This window comes from Orbicella faveolata, unplaced genomic scaffold (genome assembly GCF_042242905.1).
Source record: "Orbicella faveolata isolate gen_17 unplaced genomic scaffold, um_ofav_v1 contig_36, whole genome shotgun sequence".
NCBI classification, from domain to species: Eukaryota; Metazoa; Cnidaria; class Anthozoa; order Scleractinia; family Merulinidae; genus Orbicella; species Orbicella faveolata.
Genome location: NW_028301565.1, coordinates 10,871,070 through 10,892,323, shown reverse-complemented (window position 1 = coordinate 10,892,323; position 21,254 = coordinate 10,871,070). Strand labels below are relative to the sequence as shown.

Genomic DNA, 21,254 nt, shown 5'->3' with positions numbered 1-21,254 from the left:
CTCAAAAAGTAACATTTACAGTTGACAAAAAAATACTTTTACATTTCGCAATGTTAACCTTGTCTAAGACTGTGCTGAAAATGTTCAGGAAATGCAACTAATACGTTAAAAAAATGCTTTGTATCTGAATCTCAATTACCTCACTTGAATGATTTTAGGGGTAAATGTCACAAAAAACACTTTCTACCTCTCCTAATAATTGATTCCGACAGGATTGAAGAAATGCACCTCTTCGGTTCTCTGTAATGTGACAAGGAAGAACGCGGTAAAGGAATGGGGTTTAATATACACTTCTGTCCGAGAGAAACTGGGTTGGAAAACATTCCAAATGGCGGATGGACTCACGAATAAGTAGTACGGTATGATATATCTCATATACATGCTAATTTTTTTCATTTTATTCATTCTTTTTATTTTTCATTTTTCATTTTTCATGACTCGCATGACTCGCACCCTGGCTCGCATGGCTCGCATGACTCGCACCCTGGCTCGCATGACTCGCATGACTCGCATGGCTCGCTGGCTCGCATATTAGTACAACTCACTTCTGAGTCGATCTTGGTTATCGTTGCTCAATGGAAGTTCCAGTTTAACAAGATCACGATAGAGTAACTCAAAAGAGCATTTGACATCATATTTATCAACGGACAAAGGAAATGGCGTTGTCATTGTTAGCAGATCTGTTTATCTCAACAAAATGACACAGTTAATTTCTGATGGCACCAAATTCAAACCATTAACGCACAATCCAACTAAATCTAGAGAAGAAAGTCTGTCCACATATCTTCGCAAGCTTAGAAATGATAAAATTATTGATGAAGCAACATTCCACAAGATTTTACCCAGTGGATCGTCTCCTGGTGTGCTGTACGGTCTTCCAAAGGTTCATAAAACCGGTTGCCCGTTCCGCCCTATAGTTTCATCTGTTAACACCTACAACTACAACCTTGCTTCTTACCTTGTTGGTATACTTCAGCCGATTTCGACAAACCAACACACTGTTAAGGACTCTTTTAGCTTTACAGACTGGGCAAAAAAACACAAACATGACAATGGAATAATGTGCTCCTTTGATGTCTGCTCACTATTTACAAATGTGCCACTTGATGAAACAATACAGATTTGTCTTGAAAAACTGTATTCTCTACCCGATCCTCCGACATTACCTCGTGATGCTCTGCATAAATTATTAGAATTTGCCACTAAGAAAAGCCATTTTCTCTTCGATGACCAATACTACGACCAAATAGATGGAGTAGCCATGGGTTCACCGTTAGGCCCAGTTTTGGCGAACATTTTCATGTGTCACTTTGAAGAAAGATGGGTCACGAAAGGTCAAATTCGTCCGTCACTCTGGTATAGGTACGTTGATGACACTTTCACCATGTTTGACAGCAAAGACACTGCTAATGAGTTCCTGCGATACTTAAACAGTCGTCACGAGAGTATCAAATTTACTATTGATTTTGAACAAGACAATGAAATTCCTTTTTTAGACATCCTCATCAAATGCTGCCCAAACAACACTTTTGCCACATCCATCTACCGGAAAAAGACGTTTAGTGACCTTTATACTAAATGGGATTCCTTCACTCCACGCAAGTACAAAATAAATCTCATTCGTACACTTACTTATCGCTGTTACCGAATTTGCTCCTCCGCTTTCCTGCTTAAATCTGCCCTTGATGACCTTCGCAAACTCCTGCTTCAAAATGGCTACCCACTAGGTGTTATCACTTACAACATTAACGACGTCCTAAACAGAAACAGAAACAAGCCAAGTAGCCCCGTCCCTACAGTTCCGAAGAAAGATATTATCATCTTATTACCTTACTTAGGTGTACAAAGTGACCAAGTCTCTAAGCGTCTGAAATCATGTGTATACAATTTCTGTTCATTTGTCAATCTTAAGATAATTTTTCAAAGCACTCGCCGAATCAAATCTTCCTTTCAATACAAGGACCGTCTAAATCGTTCACAGAAATCTAAGGTCATTTATAAAGCTGTTTGCTGGGACTGCAGTGACTTTTACATAGGCAAAACAAAACGACGGCTTCATGATAGGAAAACGGAACATTTCAAGGCTCTCACTAAGAATGACCCCACATCAGCCATTGCCGACCATATAAAAGCCACAGGTCACAACATCAAGTGGGATCATTTTGATATTCTAGCTTCTGGTAAAACAGATTATCATTGTAAAATTAAAGAAACTTTGCTCATCCAAGAACTTAAGCCGGCTCTTAATGTAAACGTCAGCAGTGAGAAGCTGATACTTTATTAATAAGCTTAGGCTTTTATTGTTTTACTGTTAAGAAACAGATGTTTCTTAATCTCGTTTCCAGACCCCTTATTTACATTTCATATATAGTTTTCAAAAATTGTAACGGTCTTTATTCCACTTTTGAAAATGTATGTTGCGTAGCATACGAAACGTCAAGTTATTAAAATGCGTAAGTTTAATATGTTTATCACCGCTATTTGTGTTTTATTCCTCGTTAAACAATATTTAATTGTGTACAGCGACCAAAGTAGCCAATGAGCTTTCGAGTTGGTCACTGTCATGCAGATATAAGTTGGCGTTGGCCGCATGCTAAGTAAATTTAAATTAATATTTATATTAAAGACGATATTATTTTATGTCAAACTCTCTTTTCTTGTATCGAGTTAATTTGAGAGTTTCTCAAAACCAGCAATGCTTAATCACAACCCAGATCTGTTTTCGATAGTTTCTTGTTGTTTCTGCTTGTTTGGCGAGCTTACAGAATGATAAGTAAAATTTTGACATTTATTTTGTCTTATATCTACTTCAAATAGTGTCTTAGTAAGTATATTCACAGAGGACACAAGACCCGCCGCAGAGTTTAATCATAAACTGAAGAATTTTCAGAACCTCCCGACAAAATAAAGAAAGACAGACCTATAAGTTCAGTCTTTATCAGATGCATGTTTTCGTATCGCAACGGTTAAATCGTTTTCGTACTGTAAAATCTACACTAACGTGTAGCTGTTACTAGCAGTATTATCTTTCGAGATATGCTAGAGAAAAAAGTTATTTACACGAAACAATTAGCACTGGTGTATTATGAAGTTGTCTTTATCACGCTGCGACCCGATGGGGCCGGAAACATAGCACGAATTAAAATTGACCTTTAGTTTTGAGAAATCTACTTTCTCTTAGCTACTGCGCTCGATTTTCGCGTCGTTAGCGCTCACATAAGAGCGCTAAACTCAAGCTAAACTCGACAGCGAGCACGGTGACCTGTATTTTTTATTGCATAATTTTGGTGTGCAAACTATCCGCTTCAAGTTAGAAATTGGGAAAAAAACTGTTCAGAAAGAAAAGATTTAGCTAAAAGAGTGCACAAAACCGTTACTCGAAGATGCGAATTATGACTTCGAAACAACGATTCCAGGAACGTTTTGAGTCAATGTCGTTTAGAATTGTGTGTGACTTTTCCATAAATTATGTATTACAATGTTCCAAGTGCCCGATACTTTCTACCTATCAATTGTTTTGGCTTAACCTTTGCTTCCAGCTACCGCAAAATGTGACGTGAACTGATCAAACAACGCGCATGGTTAGGCATAAATGGGGCAAGATTGGCCCATGATATCTCTTAAGCGAGCATTGTGACCTATCCTTCTTAATGTATTTTTCCAAACAGTGGAATTGACAGAGCCATTAGCCCGTTACATAATAAAGTCAGCAACTGGTAGTTTGGAAAACATGGCATCCCGGAAACCGAGATACTCGAAATACCCGGAATACCCGGAATACCCGGTGACTGACGTTTCGACAACCAGCGCGGAAGTCATCTTCAGAGTCAAGTGAACAGTGTTTGTCAGTCGATGTTATAAGTCTGGTCCGTTGACTTGACTGGTCAGTTTAACCATGTTGGTATTGGCTGAAAGACTCGTGTAAAGTTTGTCATCAATCATTGATCGATTTCGATCCGTCTATTGTTAGTCAAATTGGCCGGTTTTTTGGTCCGTCTTTTGTTATTCAAATTAAGTCGGTCTGTTAGAAGTCCGTTTGTCGGTTTCGTTTCCGTCGTGGATAAGTCGTTTGTAAGGCGCCGGTAGTTGTTTACATCTGTTAAGAGGCGTTTGTTCTAGGTTAGTGTACCAGCTTTCCAGAGTCAGTCGTTGAAAATAGTTTGTACAGTCGGTTAAGCACTGAGCAGAGTCCCAATCAATGCTGTGGTTTGTCAGTTGATGATGTACAGCAAAGTGATTGTTGGCATCACCATTTCTCGTGGCTCGTTTGCGTTCAGTCTGCCAGTCTCAACAATGTAGGAAGCCTGGCAGTCGGAGCATTTGATCTTGTAAACTGCTCCCTGTCTATTGTTGGGTTCGTCCCTATCTTTAACGTTGGTCAGCAAGTGTAGAACCGTAGTTGTAGGTTTATGGGCTACACGGATGTTGTAGGGCTGTAGGATCCGTGAGATGGTCTCGGAAGTGCCCTTAATGTAAGCTATAGTCACTGTAGTAACAGGTGTTGGGTTCCTGTTCGTTGCGTCAGCTTCAGTAGGTGGGTAAATGTTTCGTCTAAATAAGTCAGCGTTGCCGGGTTGTTTTTGTGAAAAACACGTTCAAGGTATCTGTTTTCGTCACGTAAGCTGTCCGGTGTGTCACAAACTAGTTGCGCTCGTCTCGTCAGTCTTAAGGTGGCTCAAAACAGTTTCCAGCTTTTAGATTTCGATGGGTCCTTATAACCACTCTTTATCACTTGAGGCTACAATCATGGTATCAAAAAAATTGCCCAATCATTGGTGAACACGATTTTATCATTTTTGTGATGTAATAGGTTACCATAGTAACGGTATGACCTGCTAAAAACACCTTTAATTACAGCTTTAAGGGCTTATAATTCACCAATGGCACGGTGAAATTTTTTTATATTATCAAATTTCAATAAGCATGATAAAATGCAACTTTTGGCAAAGTTTTAACAAAATCTCTACAGAGGGTTAAGAGCTACCAAAAATGTTTGAAAGTTTAAGATAGCTCTGAACCCTATGTACAGAATTTTTTCAAACTTCGCCAAAAGTTGCGTCTTATCATGCTTATTAAAATTTGATCATATAAAAAAATTTCACCGTGCAGCTTTTGAGTTATAAGCCCCTAAAGCTGTAATTAAGGGTGTTTTTAGAAGGTAATGCTGTTGCTATGGTAACTCATTGCGTCACGAAAATGATAACAACGTGTTCAGCGATGATTGGGCAGTTTTTTGACACCATGATTGTAGCATCAACTGATAAAGGGTGGTTATAACGATCCATCAAAATCTAAGTGCTGGAAACCGTTTTCAGCCACCTTAATAGTCGTGACTTTGTGTGAAGTTGCGTTGTAGGATGATTCGTCAAGTAATCTGTCGGTATGCGTCGGTTTTCTGTACACTGTCGTTCGCAGTTCGCAGTTCGTTGTTGTCTTACCAAACGCTCTTTCTGATATGATCGCTAGACGAAACCATTTCATAGCTGTAAAAATCAAAGAAACTGTTGGTTAAATAATTTAAAATTCCTCAAAGATAAGGTAAGTGGCTGGTAACGAATAACATTGATTCGCATTCCGTCGAGTGAGACTCGCAAACATTAGAGTGCCGAGACTGCGCAGTACAGACTGGAAATCATCTTAAATATGCACCTGTTGAAATGATACAGATCAGGCGGCGTCGACAAAACCTGGATCGGATCACGGATCGGATCACGGACCGGATCACGGATCGGATCACAGAAAAAAAAAAAGTTTTAAAGAAAAAAAAATCAAAAACTAAAATCAAACCGTTTATAAGATAATGATAAATAAAAAATAAAAGTGGAAAACTAAAATATGTTAAATGAAAATAAGAATCCCGAATTTGACGCAATGACATGTTAATTACAGAGAATGACAAGAGGTCATTTAAAAAGCCACATAAGCGCCTAATTTACGACGAATTTAAATTGTAATGAACAGGCAGATGTAGTTATATTTGAACGTTAGTTGGCTCGAAGCTTGCGTGAACCTCCCATTCTCGTTTTTGAAATTGTTATCAGTGGCTAATTCTCAGCTACATTTTCGTGTCAGATGTGAGCGTTACAGTTGGCGTTACAGTTAAATGAGAAAACTTACGTACGAAAGCTTAAGGACATGACTTGTTTTGAAGGAGCTACGTCACGATTTGCACATCTTGAAAAAACTAGCCTAGTTTTTCAAGTTCGTCATTTGCAATCCCCGTTAATCTTTGCCATCCTTGACGATCCTCATTCCGTTTTGATTTGTTCTTGCCTCTTAAGTGTTTTCTATCCTAGAACACGATCATTTTAAGGTTTTATTCTATCTAAAGGCAACTCTTTACGACCCTAAAAATAACTCTAAAACTCGTGACGTAACTCCTAAAATGTTGTTTATTCTCGGGTTGCGTTATCGTTCACACTATCGATGTCATTCCTAGAATTTTTTGTAAAACAGCTATATTTCCTTGAAATACAAATGGTTTGTTTCGTTTTATTCCAGTGCGAAATATCGTATTCCAAACTCACATCTTGTAAAAGTATAGACTTGTCTCAAAAACGGAAATTGTTTGAAATCATCAGGTGTTTAATTTTTTAGTGTTTTTGGTTTTTGTGTTTCTATTCATACGTTCGTCCTATTATTACCATGCTGACTCGTTTTATGACAGTTTGATGCAAGTGAATACACGAAATATCATTTATCTGAACTGCGGAGAAAGATATGAAGACATGATTGATCATCGCAATCAAAACCCAACAGCCTGAAAAAAATTCATCTGTGACCAGCTCCCAGTTGGCTTGATATTATAAAAGAATAAAGGAATATCACACCTGAATTAAATAAAACTTTCTGCTCACAGTAGTCACTCTACTGCAATTTGCTCAACAAAATTTTGAATTTTTTTCCTTGATCCGATCCGTGATCCGGTCCGTGATCCGATCCGTGATCCGATCCGTGATCCGATCCGTGATCCGGTCCGTGATCCGATCCGTGATCCGGTCCGGTCCGATCCAGGTTTTGTCGACGCCGCAGATCAGGAGCTGTCAATTTTTAAAATTTTAAAAAGTTCCTGTTAGTACGTTCTTGTTACTTGATGAAAATCCTACGGTTTTTGTGTTAAAATGGCGCAACGTAAACTGACAAAGCACAAATTGACTTTTCTCAACGCTTTGTGGCATAAGCGATACCTTCCCTTGTTGTAGAGTGCCTTGATCGTATAGTAACTTTCACTTGACTATTGATTGGGAAAATAGATATACTACTGAACCTTGGTCTCCCTGTTTTCAGAGTAGGCTCTCTTGTTTTGGAGGGCTAGCTACTTTTGGGGGTTGTTATTTTCGGGATCTATTGGGGGCCACATTTTTTGACGTTACTTTCGCGGGGTCACTACTTTCGGAAGTATACAGTAGAGATGCTTTGTACTCAGTGACATATGGCACATGTATATTTTGCCTAGTAAGATTATACATGACATGTTGTTCTCTGTATCAGATTCAAAATCAGCACGTCTTCTCTGTAGTGGGGTGCCAATTGAAATCAAACAAGCAAACTGATTGCCTGAAATGAAAACCAATCATTGCAGCTGATTCACCCCACTATCCCAGACTGCATTGCAAATACCATGCAATGCACATTGGGATGGATACAAAATGGTGGATGAGTGGCGTGAAAGTAGTGGTCATTACTCTACTCTTTGAAAATCAGAGCAGAAAACAAAACACACAGACAAACAAAAACATCTTATCAACTGGAATTTTGATCGGTAAGGCTGAATATGTTCATGGCAACACGTTTTTTCAGTTGGTTTACTATCTCGAACTTGATAACGACACAGTAGTTCTCAAAACAATCATCACCATGGCTTGCTCACTCACATTATTTCTAAATAAGACTTACCCTTAAAATTTATGTACACAAATGATATAAAACCCAATTACATAGGGTATTGGGCCAGGCAAAGTAAAATAAACATGTGAAAATCTTCATATGTAGTAGAACAAAGTGTCAGTTGGGATAATTTATGATTTTAAGCATGATGCTACTTCATCACGCATTAATGTAATTAGTTCGAATTGCTCTGGGAGAGAGTGGTTAATCAAAGGGGCTCGCTTTAAAAAGAACATTTAATTATTGCCCTTACACTGTAACCAAGCTAAACACAAATTCAGTCACTATGCTGATAAAAATGGTTGGTGATGTTTGGTTATTTACATCTATGCCAACTATCCTGGATTATCCAGGAGTCTCCCGAATACAGACTGAATCTACTGGGTACAAAGGAAAGTGCTCAGAGTATATATTTTTTTCTACACTGGGACCCCGTTCATTCGAACTCAGTCAGTTCGAATTTTGGCGCTTTAGGGGGAAAATGTTTGGACAATTGATTCATTTTGTAAGTTGAATTGGCAAAGCTCTCCCTTTGAAAAACTTTTGCTAAAATTGGGAATTTCCAGGATTGCAATATTTTTAGCTTAGCATCTTTGCATCTTACAATTTTATCTCTCAGTTTTTTCCCTCACTTTTAGTTTCGATTAAGATGTAAATTATATAACAAACATAGACCCTATTCATAAATTGCTGCCAATTATAAATTCTTTTGTAAGTATTAAAATTAGCCTGACTAACCTCGTTTTTGAGTAGATAATTCAAAAGAAGTTTTTGTCTGTCAAACGAGTTTAGTGAGGCTAATTTAAATGCATACAAAATAATTTCATATTGGCAGCCATTTATGAATAGGGTCTACGAAAGTCGCTGTGTTTGACCACATATGTCCAAACACTGAGAAGAGAGATGAAAATATGACACATAGTGGAGTATTTTCGACACTCATCTCAGTATTCGGAAAAGGGGTCAAACACAGCTTTACGTGTTTGACATATTACTTCATAACAAATATACTAGCATGATAATGAAATTGAAACTTAATTAAATTCAGGTGGCAATGATATCAATGTGATTGGTTGTTTATCTGATCACTTGATAACTCAAACTTGCTTTTAAATGTCAGACAAATTTGCTATCTTATTTTATAACAAATCATATTTTAATTTTAGATTACTGGTAATTGCACCTGACATACCTGATATTTTGTCTAATTTTTTTGCCACGTCAGACCGTCCTATATTGGTCAAGTGTTCCTCAAACTTTGCAACGGGCATTGTCGGCTGTGATCTGTAAATGATGTTGATTACATGGCTTGCAGGATTTTCTTGTTGATTTGCACAATCAGTCTTGATGTGCTTGAGTTTTTCACGATTAACACCCAGTTTATCTCCAAGATCTTTCCAGGTTTCTTCTGGTAGAAGATCTAACATGATAAGTAGTCTGCCTGGGATGAGATCAGGTGATTCTAAAAAGTCTGCAACCTTCTCGTCATCTATCAAAGAGAAGTAGGCTAAATTTAAATATTTTTAATTGCAAGTTGAAATAATGTAATTGTAGCTTTAAGTACATGCATTTAGACAGTGTATTTTTTGTGAAGGCAATGTCATTTTTAGTTGACAATCCTGTAGAGCAATTCAATTGTACAAAATGATTTGTAAAAATGCTGTCCAGATTGTGGTTCCAGTGAGTTCTTAAAAACTACTAATGTTTCTAAAGCAAACTTCCAGTTTCTTCATTTGACCACCTTGTTTTTCCTATATGCACTTCATTGTTTTCAATACTGACTAAATACTAGTTTACCTAAATGGTACAAAATGCTACTGATTAAGGAAGGAGGATGTAAGGAGTGTCAATGAAGAGCAGGGTTGTTCCCTTACAGAAATCAGAATTGTCAGTAACAGTAACAAACTGGTTTATTTAACTTCTCAAATTACAGCACTCAGCACTAAGCTCCATTACATTTTCACTGCTCCCTTACAGACGAAACTCGCACTTTTATACAAGTTCACCTGGAGTTTCCAGAAACTTCTCTAAAAAATTAAATAGCATTGTTGCAAGGTTTCTAAATTCGAATATTTCATGAGAAATAGAAGTCATTCCAGAAGGTTTTAGGTCACAGCTGAATGACTTTGAGATTTTTAATAACAATAACAAGCCATAATATTTGCGATGGATTGGAATGAAGTGTACTTTTCCCTTTGTGATTTTTTTCCCTTTGTGATTTCCAAAATGTTAAATAAAGTTGTGCAGAAGAAAAATATAAACGGTACCAGTAAAATCTGTGATTTTTTTAATAATATTAACTTCGACAGATTGCGAATAACACTTAATGAGAGGAAACTCTGCTTCAAACTAAAAAACAGGTGCCTGGCTTGCTGTTTTGGCAATTTACACAGATAAACATCATCAATTGCACAATACAACATTGAACCTTTTTCACAATTGACTACAACTGGTTTACTTCTACACATCAGGATTTGAGAGCCTTAATACTTATGGTAAGCTAACGATAAAATTTTGAAAACTGACTTGGTTCTCCAGGGATCCATATTGGGCTTTTTTCCAAGCCGTCTGCCAGGCAAGTATGCCAGATTACATACTTACCCTGGCAAAATTTTACTTGCCCATTCAATAGGAAAGAATGGCAACCAAACAGCATGTAAATGGAAAGCTTACTTTTTTATTATTTTCAGTGATCAGTCTCCCAGCACTTCATGTCCGTAGTTGTGGTTTTTTTTTTCTTTTTTTTTTGTAGTTGTGGCTGTTGACGGACACAGAAAATCCAAGTAGCTCCAAGTAGAAAAGAAAACCAAGGCCTCTTCTACTGCCATGAAGGTTGAAAGGAATGCTTTCCCTCTTCCTGCTTGTATTTGGCTTGTTTTTCAGAAGTGTTAACATTACTAAACGACATATCCTGATCAATCACGCAATGTGTTTTTGCAGCTGCAGATGCAGTACAGAGCATCAGCAGTTGACAAAATGAAAATTGAGCCTGCAATGATTTCATTCAGAGAGAATACCACATCATCCCAGATGGTGGACCAAAATGACAATTTTATAGCAAAAGAAAGCTGCAAGTCTTTTTCTGTTTTCTAAAAGTTCCAAATGGATGACAAGTGGTCAGAATACAGGGAACTCATGAGAAAATTTAAGAAATGTTCATTTTTTTCTGGTAAAATCAAACTCAACTCATCCAGCGGACAAGTTTTTGTATTGATTTGTCACCCCTACGATTTTTTAGTTGTCATGGATGACCGCAAATATGGATCCCTGGTTCTCTATCATGGTGGGCACCTTTGACTTACTAACTTCTTCATTTCTGTAATTTTCGAAATTACTTTTGTTAGTATTACACTCCACATGAGTCTCAACACGAGTCCTACAAAGGCATCACGCGAGCATGAGTTACATGGTTATGTGCACAAGCTTCACGCCACTTTAAATAGTATATGACAACGAACTTTGCTTTCATACCACTGATGAAGGCTTAAGCATTAGCCGAAACATCTGTTGAAAATATCAAGAGTTGTGGCAAACTTTTTCCATAGAACTTACTCCACATGAGTATTTTGATGGATATTATGGACTGATGCTCCTGTTGTTCCCAATAGCTTTCATCCTTGCTTTATCACATTCTCATCCCCAGAGGCCGTGCTCCTTTTGGTCAGCACCAAGAATCGTGACCTCTAGGTAGGTCCAACACTGGAAGTCCGCGATTCACAGACTTTCTGTCACTCTGCGCATGCTCAGAGTCAAGTCTGACAAATATGATTGGCTGAGAATATGAAACGATTACTCGGCATATGCTCAGAAAATTGAAGCTTCACAGAGGTTGCGCTTCTTGGTGCTGACCAAAAGGAGCGTGGCCTCTGGGAAGGAGAATGGTTTTATCAATCAAAGAGAGCACATGGAAAACAGCGCATTTTAATAGACCGATTTTGATATATTGAAATTCAGCCCAACAAAATAGACCTCCGTATGAGGCTCTGGGTGATTAACCCCACAAACTCTGTAGTTATTCCCTGGAGCCTCGTACTGAGGTCTATTGTTTTGGGTTGAATTTTAATATATCAAAATATTGATCTATTCTTCCATTTGCACATTACCACAATTCCTATTGCAAATTCCTCGCATTTTGCACAAAAAGCGATTGATTTCTCCTATATTGTAAATTAGATCTGCTGCCTCGTTTGTTTGCTTCAGGCTCACTCACTGCAGCAGCAGTTATCATGCTCAAATCATCAGTATCATTATTGTAAATAGCTTCTATCTCTTAATTGAGCTTTCTGGTGACAAGCATCGTTCCTTGGTGGTGTAATTAGAACCAATGTGCAGCCTCCAATCCAATTAATATCATGACCAGTGAAAACATGCAAGAAATGATAGAGGATGTAGCACAAGTTTGACTTAATCAATTAAATTATGCTCAATGCCTTAAAACACTCTACAAAATCTTCCTGCAGGATAGTCAAATGGTTCCTGAACACTTTCACCCAACAATATTGAAAGATAGATCAAAAGTTTGAAACTACCACAGGGCTCAAGGCTTTAAATAAATGCTTGATTAAGTGCTCAAGTAACACATCCAACAACAACATCGTTTAAAATGACGCAGCACTATTTACCTCTCAAATTGAGTTCTTTTATGTAATGCTCCACATTATTTATTTTCAGATCTCTGAGGTGTTGTTTCAGAGTTCCAATGAGGAGGTCAGGATCTTCCGCTGATAACAGATCAAACATTTTCTCAGACCTGGAATGATGTTCCCCTGTTTGGCATTTCAACCGCAGGTAGACAGACACATCATGAAGACTGGCCAAATGGCTCCAGTTTTGAATGCCTTTGCAAGACATATCCAAATGACGGCTAATTGCATCCATTAGATAGACTTTGTGCAAGATTACATCTTCAACCCCGGTATCTGAAATGACAGTTGAATAGTAATTTGAAATTGATAATGAAATTAATTGTTATTGATCAATACTTTCAAATTTACCAAAATTAACAATAATACAATACATTTTGTAGTACAAAATTCATACAATATAAGAAGAAGAACATCTAAATCCTAAATTACAAATTTGTAATATGAAGCTATGGTAATAACGGAGGCTTTCAACAAACAATTAAGAATAAAAATCAGTGATAATAATTTCAAATGACATTTCAATGACTTGTTCATCATCTATAAATTCTAAAAAAGTCAGATTCCTATGAGTTCTTTATATATTGAGAATGCGTGTGAAAGTCTTGTTGCATGTAATTAAAAACTCTACAATGTGGAATGTAGAAGCTAAAAATTTGCAAATATCTGAACTTAGTTTAAAATTACCATCATGGTTTTGGCACTTCTGATAATGATTGGTGCATTTCAGAGCTTTGTTGCAGTGCAAGTACGTGTAAAAGAACATTACTGAGGGTTGCCCTGGATTTAAAACAAGGACAACTCAGGAGAAAATTGTCCATTGCATTTTAAGTGGTTAAAAGTGCTTTGAACTCATTTCTAAAGTGAATGGTAACCAGTGCAACCCAGGTTACTCTTGAAAAGTCAACTTGCTCAAGCATACTGCACAAATTGATAGCTTTCTTTAATTCAATATTTGTGCTAAGTCTAAACTTTACTGATAAGAGAACTCCATGATAGCTACACATCTTGTAAGTTACTGTTAGTTTTGGAACTAACCACACACTAGCATACCATTTTTTTTTACCACATTTTCTACACTCATCCCTATTTCACAGGTGTTGGCTAATGGGAAGGTTACACTGCATAATGATTTATTTCAGGATTTAGTACCTGATTTCAGAGGTATTTCTGAAAGCTCCCTTTGGCTTCTCTGTGGCCTTGGTGTCATGGTACTATGAGACCTTCTTGATACTCCACTGACAGGATGAGTTAATGTTCCTTCTGTCTGACATTGCAATGGATGTCTTAATTCCTCTTCAACAACACCAGTGCCTTCCATTGTTTGTGGCACAATTGAGCGAAATGACAACTCCTGTGGTTGATGTTTGTTACCACGCATTTGTTCTAGTTGGAAGTATGATATGATGGAAGATGAAGCTAAGTAACATGATGTTTTGTTACCATCTTTGGATTTATGGAAATTAAGCGTGGTATACAATTCTGATTATATGCATTCATGAAGTGAGATGTTGACAGGTAAAAGAGCATAATTTCTATAATACAATTAAACTAAAGATTAAAAACTCCTAGCTCGTTTCTCCTGAGGATATCAATATGCTGTCAAGCAAAAAGGTGATGAAAACAACAGAAAACCAGCAACAAGGGAAATATATGGTTGTATAAAACTCACAGATCTGATTACTTGCATTAAAAGAATTCTGGGCAATCAGCTGGGAAATTTTATTTAAAAACTTTATGAAAACTAATTTGATATTATGGTAATTTCAGGGGACCATGTCCATACAATACATGTATCTGGAACCAGGTTCAAAATAAATGGTTATCCAGTGTTTTCCTTTAGACAATTGACAATATTATTCCATGAGCGTGCATTGGATATTAGATGATGGTTATAGCCAACAAGATGCGTAGCGCTGAATTGGTTTGAATTTCCAAGTTTTCGCATTCAGATTGCATGACCAAAGATGAGTTAACACTAAGTTTTTCTGGACAGTTCTTGGACTAGAAGAAGCAATATTTCAACATGTTGGAACTCCAGAGTAATAACTTTTTATTTCAGTAGCAAAGCTTAATAACAGATGTTTAATTCTGTTACTTATTGGCCACCATGTTGGTGCCCCTCCAAGGGGCACCAATTTGGCGTATCCATACAAAGCTTTATATATTTGGGTGAAACACCGATCCACATAATGCAGGAATGAAAAACCGCACAGAACTAAATCTTGGTGCAATTGTTTATATGTCAGTCATCCATCATGTCCCGGATTCATGACTTAATTTGATGAATGATTAGGATTTTTTTTGTATTTGATGGCATAACAGTGAAAGCCAGCAATTAAAACAAGTCTCAATCTGAGACATGATAGATGACTGATATATAAACAACGGCACCAAGATTTAGTTCTGTGCAGTTATGCAAATTATACAACAAGAAATTCAGATAAACTGTTCACCAGTTATGATTCCAGTTCAATGACTAACAAAACAAAAAGGACCCCAATTATTTTGTTTCTTAGAGAGGGTATTAGGGAAAAGAGTTAGGTAACCACAATATTCCTCAAGCAACTAACTAACTCTTAAGATCCAGCAGGCAGAGACAGATGCTTGCATACTTAGTCTACTGCTAGCTATGTGATAAGATGTAGTCAAGTGAATTGAAAAACTTACGATTAATCTCAAATCCCTGCAAGCCTGAATCTGGATCTCCAATGCCTGACTGCAAACCAGTTTCTGAACCATCAGATGTTGTTATACTGTGTCTTGAAGACTCATCAGAAGCTCCTTCATGTTCTCTTTTTAACTTCAACCGACCATTGTTGTTAAAGGGAAATTGTTTCTCAGCATTCTGGTTTGCATCACTCTGCATATCATGACCATCACTGCCAGAACATTCTTGACTTGGGGCTTTGTTTGTGTTGCTCTCAACATGGGTTGATGGGTCATCACCTGCAAAAGTTTTAAATGAAACTTCACTCTAATACAACTTTAGTAGAATTCTACTAATATACTAATGCAAATGCTGCAATCTGATTGGCTTATATTAGCCACTCGTATACTATCAGCCATTAGAGTGCAATGTCTATTGACCATCCATAAAATGCAAAGTTTTTATCGTTTTTTTTTTTTCTTGGAAGAAAGTTTAGATGTAAATGGATAATTAAATTTCTGAGAAGACTAAAAGAAGGACATTAGGGGTTTCGTGACTTTAAAAACTTGAAATTATTGAAAAAACGGGTGCGCACACGTAAACAACAACAAATTCAATGCGTGCGATTTTGTTAAAGTGTAAAGTTCAATAATGCGTAGAAAGATAATTAGAAACCGTTATTTGTGTTTATTTCAGTTAGAATTCTACTAAAACAATTAGATTATTCGCTCTCGCTTTCTAAGAGGTGATAGTTGATGAGGCCGAAGGCCAAATCAACTTGTTGAAAGCTGAACTTTCTAGACTAGCCGTTTTGTACTAGAGATTGGATGTGACATTGCGTGACAAGCCGAACATTCTAGATAAGTCGTTTTGTATTGTTTTGTAACCCGGATGTGACGTTGCACGAACTGTTGTACCCCCCTATAGGGGTTGTAGAAACATGTGCTCGAAGAATAAATATGGAGTTCAAACACAACTATCGCCTCTTAGAAATCAAGAGCAAATAATCTAATTGTTGATTATAAAACTGTAGATTTTATAATACACAAGTCCATAAGCCTTGTAGGATAAGTAGATTGCCCTTTTACTGTTCAGCTTAGTAAATCTTGTTATATTTAATAGATAACTAGATTAAAAACGCTTTGACGATTATTGTTAAACAGTATTGTGAATTACATCTTATTCATCTTTAAGTCGTTATAGGACATCACGTTAACTATAAAACTAAAAGTAAAATAGGTAAGATAAGCTAGTCTAAGTTAAAAGTTATAAATATAATATAATTGGATGAAATACATTAGTTTGCCATATGACAGTGGACTGAGTTGGGAGAGTTAGAAACAATTTGTAGTGGATTTAGGTTGAACACAGCGAATCTCGCGTACAACGACATTTCGAGGAAATATATTCATGATTAAAATTTTGCTATGTTGCGGGAGCTGCCGAAATAACTGAATGACGTGTCCAATTCAAAGCTCAACATAGCATTGAGGCAGGGCTAGGCCCAAAACGTCTGGTATAAACATCGTTTTTAATCTGGCACTGCATTATTACTATTTACAACTTTTGAGCTGAAATAACTGCCCCAACAAAACTATATATAATGTTTAGACAAATCTGTTTCGTATCCCAAACACGTAAACGCGTCTTACTCTACGTTTTTAGCAAGAATTGTACACCTGTACCCCGGGACCTGTAGGTCCTGTTTGGAAGATAAATTGCAACATGTACCATGCAAGGCCTCTGCTCTCCTGAACGTTCATCTTGCTAGAGAATAAAACGAAGTTGGTTAAATTATAATGAAACGTGAGCTTACCCTGCATGTTCTGTGCAAAGAACAGTGGCAGAATCTCGTCTATGTCACCAAACGCCAATAATCCCACAACATGCCCACTCTCGTTTAAAATTACCGATCCCCTCGGTTTTTCACTAGAATGGAAATCTTTTAGCGTTCTGATTTCCGCCTTGTTGCCATGATCGTGCAGGAAATATGACCCGCTTTCATTCCTGCAAAGCACGTAACAACGAAGTGAAAATTTGTCGTCTTCCAACGTTGTTTCCAATAGTACGAAACAAAGAAGCTGTTTCCTATCAGCTGCTTCATTGCATGTCTCGTCTTTGTGATGGCAGAGCTTGGAACGAGATGTTTTTAATTGATCAGTGCGCCACTTTGACATTGTCTTCTGATTGTGCAATGTCTCTGTTGGAATGAAAGTTAGCGTGATAGCGTGTTTTTGACTTGGCACAGGAACCTCGTGGACCGTAACACCATTTAGACTAAACTTTTCACTTCTACTCCACCTAGTCAAGGGTAGGAAGTCAGCTCTCCAAGCTGTTTCTGAGTTTGAATCACGCTGGCTGAAAACCTCACTGGTTGTGACTACAAACGTCCGGTTCTTTCCTTGTGTTTTGGAAGAAGCAAACTCGATTTCCCAAGGCCATCTTAAAACGCATGCACTTCCAGTTGTCACTAGATGATTTCCGGCGACTTCCTTTTTGATTTTACACATAGAAATATTTATACCGCCGCTTTGTTGCTTGCTTTGAGCCATGTTTAATATTCTTCAGGTAACTAGATAGGCTGTCAGCTAGTCTATTGATGGCGGAAGCGGAAAAGTACTTCCTTATTCAGGGTGGGCTTGTTTGAGGGGAGCCTGGAGACGAGACAACCTTCTGTTAGGTAATACTCACAACAGATTTTCTTTCAAACTTTACCTGCTGGCTGCTTATATCAGCAGCACTTAAAATTTGAAATAAAAAATAAGGATCCCCATATTCGTTTAGGAGCAGGAAGACTGTCAATAAACCCTATAATTCCTGAAATTATCTGCTTTCAGACATTTATATTTGAACCATTCACCTTACGCTTTAAGAGAGCAGAAAAATAGGGAGAAAGTTAGGCGAGAAATACAATAACGGATGTACTGCATCAATGTTAAGGAGCAATTTGATGTACATTTCATTATAAAAGCACTCATATTTAGTCCACAGGGATTCAATATGTTCCAAGCACACAGTTTTCTGGGGCCACATATTTTTTACAAGTGCTAGCTATGCTCTCATTTTCCTTAATAACTTTTTACTCTGCAATAGAAATTGGTCCTCACTGTATAGAAAGAAGGTGATCTCTGTATTCAAACTAAATAAAAAAATCGTTAGATCCCGGTACTCGTTTCCGAGGAAAAAACGATGATTTGTCTCTCGCAAGCCAAGCCGTTTAGAAAAAGCCACCATTTTCAGTGCATTTTGTACATGTTGTGTACGTGCGCGCGCTCGTGAGCGAGCGCTAATGACGCGGAAATCGTGCTCAGTAGGGATGCGCAATGCAATTCTGAGGAATCACAAATAACCCATGAGTCAATCCATTTTTCCACAGGTCTTCCTTTGTTAAAAAGTAGTTGTTATACCTCCCAACTCAAATACGTATTCCGATTGGAGGAGAACGTGTCACGTGTAGTGGGTCAAAACTCACTAACTCCCTAGGGAAATAACAACTTGAACTTTCGACTTGCACGTGATCAGGTCGTGCTCCTTGAAACCACGGCAAATTTGTGAGCAAGCAAACGATTTCTTCGCACTTTTTTCTATTTTTGAGTTCCTGTTGGGAGGTATAACAAAACACCTAATGACTGGTCCCGCGGGAAGCAGTGAGTTTTTTTCCCCTCAATGTTCCCCTCGGCTTCGCCTCGAGGAACATTGAAGGTCTTGTGATGTACATTTCTGGTGCCAAGTTTAAAGAACACTGCTTTAATATTTCTAGAGATATTCTTGATTGAGTGTTGAACTGTTTTAGTGGAACCACCTATGACGTCATCACTTTCCTCATTTGCATAATACAAAAACGTAAATATCTCTAAAACGAAAAACGATATTCCAAAAAGAAAACGCCATTCTTTACTTTGAAAAGCCTTTCAAACAACCAGCAATTAGTTTTTACTTCATAGGCACTTTAAGGGCCTTTATGTTTATGTTCTGCTGTGTGTGTCTTGGTGTTAAATAATTTCAGGAGCCATAATCGGGGATTACGGTTCCTGAAATTTGTAAAAATCACTAGTTCGAATTTCGTGTGCTGAAAATTAAAGGTATTATTAAGGTAACTGAGTCAGTCTTTTTTAATTGGTACTTCATTTCTAACTGTAGTTAAAAGGTGTTTCGGGATGGCACTAATGAGCTGATAATATTGAGAAAAAAATAGTCTTTTTACGGTGGTAATTGTTCAAGAAATCTTGATATGACATTAGTTGACCAGTCGTTGTGAGAAGATCTTGGATTGACAGGATGCCATTTTGATACCATTCCCTAATAACAATAAAAAGGGTCTGTCTCCAACGAGTATGTCTTTGTTGTTGTGTAGAATTATATTTTGATCTTGATTATGATTATGCATAGTTTTAATTCTCCAAGGTACTGCTGTGTTTACTTAGTTGAAAACCATCTAGATGTTTTCAAGATCACCTTATTGTAGCTGAACAGAGAAACATTCCTTTACGATAAAAAAAGAATCAAACATGAATTCCTTGCTATTCCTGAAAACATCCTCGCTTGTACTTTAAAACCTTTTCAGGCAATCTCGAGAAAAGTTTAAAGGTTTCCGAAAAGGGTGTCTACTGGTTGACGTTTTCTTTAGTTAGCGACCTTGCATCTATAGAATGATCCCTTTCGTAAAAGATCAAAAGTTTTGGAAACAATCTGTCTTGTTGCTTATCGTAATTAGTAGCTGTTTACATACAGTGGAATCCTGATTTTTCGAACCTCCAAGGGAAACGAAAATTGGTTCAAGTAATGTTATCGGATAGTTCGAGAAATCGGGGGTAGAATAACAGCGTCTGACTGAGGAGGGGAAACGACTTTTGATCCATGTTACCGGGAGGTTCGAAAAATTGAGGGTTCGAGAAATCAGGATTCCACTGTGTTAAAACATTCTCTGGCTAAAATTCAGTCTATTTTACCCTTTGAAGATTGCAGACAGACATTTAAAATAATCATTGGTGTTTCAAATTATGTAGCCAGAGAATGTGTTCACAGTTTTATTTTGTTTTATTGCTATGCTCCAATTTTCACAGTGCATCAATATTTTAAACCAACTCTGTTTCGTTGGCTGAACTGTGCTCAAGGATTTGATTACCGCGCGCTAGGCAGTAGTCGGAAGCTGGGAGGAGCCGCCGAACATTTGATTGACGGTAGTGAAAAACGCATTTGTCGGTTGAGCTCTGAATTTTAGAGTCCGCATGTTATTGAAAGGCACAGTAACGGGTATCGACGCTGTTAGTTTGTTTCTGGTTTAGTGGAGCTGGAGGTTGTGGACTGCTGGCAGCCGGTTTTTTTTTTCTCTCAGGGTCACTTAGAGTTAGACGAGTGTTTAGACATCGGAAACGCAAAAGGGCGGTATGGCCGAGTAGGGAATGCCCATGTTTCGACCCATTCCCCGTTAGGGACTGTGCAATAATTACCTGAAGGGAGGAGGAGCTGGGAAATGGGTGAAATATGCCCCAAAACTAAGTCATACCCCCCTCTGATTAAGCAAAAATTAATTTCAACCCCCCTCCTATAATGATAATATTAAGGCTAACCCCCCCCCCCGCCTTGAAAAAAGTCTCCTCCCATATATAACAGAGGCATTCCTTTCCTACTGCATGAGAGATAGGAAAACAACAGTTTACAGATCAACACCTTAGGGTTGCTAAATTTGTTAGTTTTATTCTAATGTTAGTATTTATATTTGAACTCTAATAACTCTTCCACTACTTTTCCAGTTTGCAGAAAGGAATGAAAAAGTAATGCCCCCACTGTATGTAGTAAATTTTACATCCAACCCCCCCTCTCTCTTGATGTCATTTTTTCCTATGCTTTCCCCCCCCCCCCCTCTAACTTTCCAACCCCCTCCTCTCCAGGTAATTATTGCACAGTCCCTTAGGCTAAAGCGTCTCGCTGCGTCTCCCTGCTGAATTTCGAGAGAAAACAGACGGGAAGCATTCTAGGAGTGTGTGAAATAAAAATTATTCCCTTGTGTTCGTGGGGAATTTGAGAGAAACAGCATAAAAATTCTACAATCAGTTCAAGTACTCGGTCTTAAA

At 37.7% G+C, this 21,254-nt stretch overlaps 2 protein-coding genes and 1 long non-coding RNA gene across 4 annotated transcripts in view; 2 read left to right on the top strand and 1 right to left on the bottom strand.

Annotated features, from left to right (window-relative positions):
• Positions 1–17,813, bottom strand: part of LOC110066353 (uncharacterized) — a 31,923-nt gene extending 14,110 nt beyond the window's left edge. The window contains exons 1-5 of one of the 2 annotated variants that reach the window (XM_089274628.1): positions 16,997–17,813; positions 15,201–15,479; positions 13,683–13,916; positions 12,510–12,806; positions 9,080–9,376 (exon numbers count right to left, since the gene is read on the bottom strand). In XM_089274628.1, coding sequence (XP_089130754.1) covers positions 9,080–9,376; positions 12,510–12,806; positions 13,683–13,916; positions 15,201–15,479; positions 16,997–17,732 — 1,843 coding nt within the window. In that variant the 5' untranslated portion in view covers positions 17,733–17,813. The remainder of the gene's footprint in view (positions 1–9,079; positions 9,377–12,509; positions 12,807–13,682; positions 13,917–15,200; positions 15,480–16,996) is intronic. The other variant, XM_020773580.2, reaches the window with a different exon arrangement.
• Positions 280–7,553, top strand: LOC149102271 (uncharacterized). Its single transcript, XM_089275245.1, has 2 exons — positions 280–1,781; positions 7,492–7,553. Exons 1-2 carry the CDS (start codon positions 698–700, stop codon positions 7,551–7,553), a joined length of 1,146 nt encoding a protein of 381 aa, XP_089131371.1. The 5' UTR covers positions 280–697.
• On the top strand, positions 7,632–13,047 carry LOC149102270 (uncharacterized). Its single transcript, XR_016202315.1, has 2 exons — positions 7,632–7,762; positions 12,559–13,047. It is a non-coding gene; the product is annotated as an uncharacterized LOC149102270 (long non-coding RNA).
• Positions 17,814–21,254: the final 3,441 nt, after the last annotated feature.

What these genes read in the sequence shown, in the direction of transcription:
- LOC149102271 (XM_089275245.1), top strand. Translation starts at nt 698, where the DNA reads ATGACACAGTTAATTTCTGATGGCACCAAATTCAAACCATTAACGCAC. An exon ending in CAGAAACAGAAACAAGCCAA is followed by an intron (nt 1,782 to 7,491) that starts GTAGCCCCGTCC and finishes TCTCTGTATCAG; the next exon opens with ATTCAAAATCAGCACGTCTT.